The 6322-nt window shown below is 64.2% G+C and overlaps 1 protein-coding gene across 1 annotated transcript in view; it reads left to right on the forward strand.

Annotated features, from left to right (window-relative positions):
- Positions 1-5424, forward strand: part of UNCX (UNC homeobox) — a 6609-nt gene extending 1185 nt beyond the window's left edge. The window contains exons 1-3 of the mRNA XM_081791643.1: positions 1-1689; positions 1929-2104; positions 4152-5424. The exon at positions 1-1689 is cut by the window's left edge and continues 1185 nt beyond it. Of these exons, the coding sequence (XP_081647769.1) occupies positions 1401-1689; positions 1929-2104; positions 4152-5324 (1638 nt within the window). The 5' untranslated portion in view covers positions 1-1400 and the 3' untranslated portion in view covers positions 5325-5424. The remainder of the gene's footprint in view (positions 1690-1928; positions 2105-4151) is intronic.
- Positions 5425-6322: the final 898 nt, after the last annotated feature.

Below are 6322 nucleotides of genomic sequence, written 5' to 3' on the forward strand. Positions count from 1 at the left end.
CGGACTCCATCTCAGGCCACACTGGGGCCACAGGGATCACAGGGATAAGGTCCAGGGGGCTGGGGCCGCAGCAAAATGCACCCTTCCCATTGGCAAACTTTTTACAAAGGACATCACACACACGTATACCGTGATTTCTTTCCCTTCTACCCACAGTCCTAATTTGCTGCTTATTTAAGAATATGTCCTTTAATGATTTAGCTCTGAGTCTATCAATATTTTATAGTGGGAAAGGGAGTGACAGACACTTCTCTGAGAACATAATTTAATTATAATTAATGGGTTGAGTACCTGGGCCTTATTCTTCAGAGGCCGAGTCAAAGCGAGATGTATTTATTTTTTTTTTTATCCCTGTGTAGGGGACCTGATTGGCTGCCACCCCAAAGTTACTTTTCTCTCCCTCCCTCCCTCCCCTCCTCCCCAGCCCCGTGCCCCTGCTTTACAGAGTAGGGGGAGGGTGGGGATCAGGGTGTCTCGGCAGCGCCCCGCCCCCCCCCCCCCCACTTCTTCTATAGAGCAGGCGGCTGCCAGTCAGAGAGGGCATTAATTATGCCTTTTATTGACAGGGCGCTACATTCTGTAGGAGTCATTCTCTTTTGGAGTCGCCCCCTCCCCCTCCCCCCCTCCGCTCCTTCCTCTTCCTCCTCCCTCTCCTTCCTCCTCTCCCCCGCCGCCTGGAGCCTGGAGCCGGAGAGGAGATGAGAAGCCCTTGTAGTTTTAAATTCAATGTGACAGTTTCGGAAAGAGCGGATGATGAATCTCCTATTATTGGATCAGTCTATTTGCCGCTCAATGTCTCTCTGTAATTGGAGCAGCATCACTTTAAAGGTTCAGAGAGTACAGCGTTTCTGGTGAAAAATCCCCACAACACGCCGGTGAATGTTTTAAAGGGAAATCTATTAGTGATTTGCAGAGGGGCGGGGAGCCCGCGCCGGGGCGGGGGGGGAGGCGCGGGCTCCGGCCAGCGGGGATTGAAGTGGGGGGGCTCGCCGGGGCCCCCTGCCTGGACCGCTCCCGGTGCCCGCGCCCGCCCCGCTCCGAGCCGCGCCCCTCCCTCCCTGCCGCCCCCCCCCCTTGTTGTGACAGTTCCTGATACTGTTTATTGAGGTGCATGTCAGGTATAATTAGCAATCGATATGGAAAGCGTTTCCTTGCACCCAGCGCGCCTCTGACGTCAGAGCCGATTAGCGCTTCTTATTGGTCCCAAATTCCCGGGGCCGCGGCTAATTATCGGGAGCTTGATGTTGATAAAGTAAAGCGCCGGAGTGCGGGCGAAGCATGTGTAGGGCTCCGGGTCCCTGTCTCCGCCGCCGCCGCCCGCGCCTCCCGCCGCTGGCCCGCCCCGGCCCCGGCCCGCGCCCCCGCGCCCCGCCGCCGGCCCCACCGGCCCCCCGCGCGAGATGATGGACGGCCGCCTCCTGGAGCACCCGCATGCCCAGTTCGGGGGCTCGCTGGGCGGCGTGGTGGGCTTCCCCTACCCGCTGGGCCACCACCACGTGTACGAGCTGGCCGGCCACCAGCTGCAGTCGGCCGCCGCCGCCGCCGCCGCCGCCGCCTCGGTGCCCTTCTCCATCGACGGCCTGCTCAGCGGCTCGTGCGCCGCCGCCGCCGCCTCCGTGGTCAACCCCACGCCGCTGCTGCCGGCCGCCTGCGGGGTAGGAGGCGACAGCCAGCCCTTCAAGCTGTCAGGTAGGTGCGGCGGGCGCAGAGGGCACCCTCGTCGGGCGCAGGAGCTGGGCTGCCGGGCGGGCGGCGAAGGGCGCGGGGGGGGGGGGGGGGTGTTGCAGAACGAGGCTCGGCGCACTCCCCGCCCCCGGTCTGCCACCCCGGCGCAGGAGCCCCCGGACCCGGGCGGCCGACAGGTGTCCAGGGGGTGGATGTGGCCTGGGCCCTGGCTGAGCCCTGCGGCGTCCTCTGCGTGCCCGCAGACTCGGGGGACCCCGACAAGGAGAGCCCGGGCTGTAAGCGGCGGCGCACCCGCACCAACTTCACCGGCTGGCAGCTGGAGGAGCTGGAGAAGGCGTTCAACGAGAGCCACTATCCCGACGTGTTCATGCGCGAGGCGCTGGCGCTGCGCCTGGACCTGGTCGAGTCCCGAGTGCAGGTAAAGGCCGCCGCTCCCCGCGGGAGGCAGCGTCCCGCCGCCGCTAGGCCTGCCCGGCGCCGGCCCCGCCTTTGTTCCAGGTGGGGACCGCGGCCCCGCTTCCGAGCCCGCCTCGCGCTCGCCGGCCCCGCGGTGGTGGTGGTGGTGGGGTGCCGGGGTTCGACGCTTCGCGGGAGAGAAAGCGAGGTGGCTCGGGAGGGGCCGGAGGCCCCGAAGTTACCAGAACAGCAGCTGCGTCGGACCCGGGAGCTGCGTGGTGGGGGTCGGGCGAGGGCGCAGAATGAAGTGTCAGAGGGCTGGGCGGCGTGGGGGGCGGGGGGGGGGGCGGTGAGGGGTGCGGGGGCGGGAGGGAGCCGGCCCGGCTCGGACCTGGAGGAGGCCCGGCGCACGTAGCCTTCCTAGCCCTCGCCTGGGGCTCGGCGCTCGGCCTGGAGCAAACGCGCTTGTTTGTTTACCTCTCGCCTTTAAAATATTCAGACGGAGACATGTATTTATCCAACGCTTTGCAGAAGGAGGTTAGCTGAGGAAGGGGAGGCGGACACGGCAGCAGGAAGAAGGTGTCTGAATCTTTCGTACTCTCGGTTTTCTTTCCCCGGTACTTTGATTTCATTCGGACATTGCCGGCGTTGGTTTTTGTTTTTTTTAAATATAGTGTCAGTTTGTTGGATTAAAAATTCAGGATGAATTGTGCATAATCGGGTGTTTCCCTGAAGTACAGAAATCTTTTTCTGGGGTCGGAGTGGCGGTGAGCTGGGGTGTGCAGCTGTGGGAGCAGGGCTTTGAGGCAGAGGCCTGGCAACGCCGGTTTAGCACCAATAGCTTTGTCTAAAAGGTGTTCTCCACCCCAGCTCGCGCTGCTCCTCATGACCTCTTCCGTTTATAAATCCTTTCATCCAATTTGTTTAAGTGTCTTAAGCAAAGACCTCTTCATCCCCCCCCCCGTATGATAATGAGCATTACTTGGTGACAAGTCAGCCTGGAATTTGCACCCCCCAAAAAAAAGTATGGGAAGGAAGGAAGGAGCGAGCTCCAGCCTTGGAGAGGTTACAGCTTAGAACCGTCACCTCGGCACCAGCAAGGCTCCCTGTGACCAGACCAGCCGCTATTGTGCCTGGTCTCTCCATGGCCCCAACAAAGAATTCAGATTATCGCGATCTCTTCGGGAGGGTGGTGTGCCTGGGGCCGACAGAGATTTGCCTGTGTGTACGGGGTGGGGAGCCGGTACCTGGGACCAGGGTTCCCCAGGACAAGGCCTGCACAGAGGGCAGAAGAGCTGCTGGGGCCCAGGCCGCTCCTGCAGCACCTGGCGACTGGCATCTTCCCTGTCTGCCTTCCTCCCTGGCCTAAGCCCAGCACTGCTTCCAGAGGGCTCTGTTGGTGGCCTAGAGCCTCCAGAAAGAAGGATGTATGCGAAGGGGGAGGGGGAGGCTGCTGGACCCCTCCCCCTAAGGTCGGCTTCCCAGGCCCTTCTAGAAGAAGCACCCAGATTTCCCTTTAGGGGGGCCCCCAATATGTGGGCTTTGACTCAGTCTCCAGGGGGCCGAAGACAGGTGTGGAGGGCAGCTGAGCCCAGCCACTGGTGGTCCTCAGGCCAGACGGTCAGCACCAGGCCAGGCAGGCTGCTTAGAACAGGAGCTGTGAGAAGCCAAGAGGGGCGACGAGGGGCTGCTCCTTGCGCGCCTCCCGACCAGGAACCAGAAGCCCTCAGGGGCCAGACCGGCCGTACCCAGCGAAGGGGCAGCTCCCAGTTCCCTGAGGTGAGAAGCCAGAGTGGGAAGCTGGCCCAGAGGCCCCATCTACCTCCTTCCGGGTGAAAAAGATGCTCTTTGGAACCTGCAGCTTGAGTGCCGAAACCCAGCTCAGGGCTGGCTGGGCCTCGTGCCTTGGCTTCCGCGCCCCCCGCCCCTCCACTACCCCTCGGCCGGGAGCGGAACCGAGGTTGTACAGGCCTGTCTGGGAGGGGGGGGGGGCAGTGAGGAGGCCCGAAGTCCCAGCGGCAAGCCCGCCGCCTGACTGTGCCTTCCTTTCCCCTGTCCGGCTGCTCTAGGTCTGGTTCCAAAACCGCCGGGCCAAGTGGAGGAAGAAGGAGAACACGAAGAAGGGCCCGGGGCGGCCGGCTCACAACTCACACCCCACCACGTGCAGTGGCGAGCCGATGGACCCGGAGGAGATCGCGCGCAAAGAACTGGAGAAGATGGAGAAGAAGAAGCGCAAGCACGAGAAGAAGCTGCTCAAGAGCCAGAGCCGCCACCTGCACTCGCCGGGCGGCTTGTCCCTGCACAGCGCCCCCAGCTCGGACAGCGACAGCGGCGGCGGCGGCCTGTCCCCCGAGCCGCCCGAGCCGCCGCCTCCTGCGGCCGCGGCCAAGGGCCCGAGCGCGCACGCCGCCGGCGCCGCGGGTTCCGCGCCCGCACCGCCCGGCGAACCACCCGCGCCCGGCACCTGCGACCCCGCCTTTTACCCGAGCCAAAGAAGCGGCGCAGGCCCGCAGCTGCGGCCCGGCCGCCCCGCGGACAAGGACGCCGCCCCGTGTGCGCCTGGGGCGGCGGCGGAACGCGGCGCCGCCGGCCTGCCGAAGGCCAGCCCGTTCAGCGTGGAGAGCCTGCTGTCCGACTCGCCGCCGCGCCGGAAAGCCGCCCCCGCCAACGCCGCCGCGGCCGCCGCCGCCGCCGCCGCCGCCGCGGCCGCCGCCGGGCTGGACTTTGCGCCCGGGCTGCCGTGCGCGCCGCGGACCCTCATTGGCAAGGGCCACTTCCTGCTCTACCCCATCACGCAGCCGCTCGGCTTCCTGGTGCCACAGGCCGCGCTCAAGGGCGCAGCGGGTCCGGAGCCGGCGCCCAAGGACGCGCCGCCCGCACCCGCCGCGCCGCCCGCGCCGCCCGCTCAGGCCAGCTTCGGGGCCTTCCCGGGGCCCGGCGGCGCTCCGGACTCGGCCTTCGCGCGCCGCAGCCCCGACGCCGTCGCCTCCCCGGGGGCCCCGACCCCGGCGCCCTTCCGGGACGCGGCCGTGGCTGCGGCCGAGGGCGGCGGCGGGGAGTGCGCGGATCCGGGGACCGCCGGCCCAGCCGCCCCACTGCCGCCGCCTCTCGCGCCGTCGCCCGGGCCGGGCACGCGGGCTCCCAGCCCAGCCGGGGAGCCTGCTTTGTGCGGGGCCCCAGAGCCGGGCGCCGAGTCCGGACCCAGCGCGCCGCCGGAGGGCGACGAAGTGGACATGGACTGAGGGGCGGCCCGCGCCGCTCGCTCAGGCGCGACTCACACAACGAAATCAGGTGATCGGCTTAGAAACCCTGCTTTTCCCTCTTTCTTCTGTTTTCTTCCTTTTATGGTTATTTTTTAAAGAAAACCGCCGTTTCGATTCGGACCTAGGCAGCAACCGCAGGACTCGGGGTGAGACCCTCTTCCTCTCGGGGGAGCAAAACAACAACAAGCAAACAACCCCCACAAAAACCCACAACAAGAATCCTCAGCCTTGTAAAATGCAAAAATGTCTAAGAATATTTATATATGTGCCATTTTTGATAAATAAAGGTGGTCAAACGCAAGCTCTCAGGTCCATCTTTTTCCGATTTCCGAGCGCCCAGTGTGGCCCCTCCTCCCCTCCGTTTTCCACTCCTCTCCCCGCGGGCGGGGCAGGGACGAGGCTCCTCACCTCCCCCGGGGTCCGCGCTTAATGCCTCCTTTTGTGTGCGTGTGTGTTTGTGTTTTCTGATTGAACAAATTTATGCGTCCGCGGCTCCCCCTCTCCTGCCCTCCCTCGCGCTCCCCCTCCCACCCGGCGCCACACACGCGCGCGCCCCCGCGCGCACCCCCGCGCTGGCACACGCCGGGGCGCGCGGCGCGGGGTGACGGAGCCGGGGGCTGCAAGGGCCGGGCCGCTGGGCTCCTGCAGAGTTTTGATATGAAAGTAATTATTTTCCGGTGGCTGCTGCGGGGACTGGGTTTCTTGCCCAAAGGGTTATTATACATTACCGATTTCTAGTGATATGAAATCACATAAACTTCCTACAATAATAGAATTAGCATGAAAGGCTGGGGTGTCAAATTGAAATTGGAGAATAATAGCGCCGGCAGCTGGGGGAGTGCGTGCGCATATTGGAGCGGAGACGGGAGTCGTGGGGCGGAATTTTCATGAGCCGTACTCTTTGTCAGCGCTCTTGTAGCCGGCTATATTAAGATAGATGCCCAATGATATCCCTCATTGTTCTGTCGCTTATATTG

This window comes from Panthera onca, chromosome E3 (assembly GCF_046562875.1).
Source record: "Panthera onca isolate mPanOnc1 chromosome E3, mPanOnc1 haplotype 2, whole genome shotgun sequence".
Classification (NCBI taxonomy): Eukaryota; Metazoa; Chordata; class Mammalia; order Carnivora; family Felidae; genus Panthera; species Panthera onca.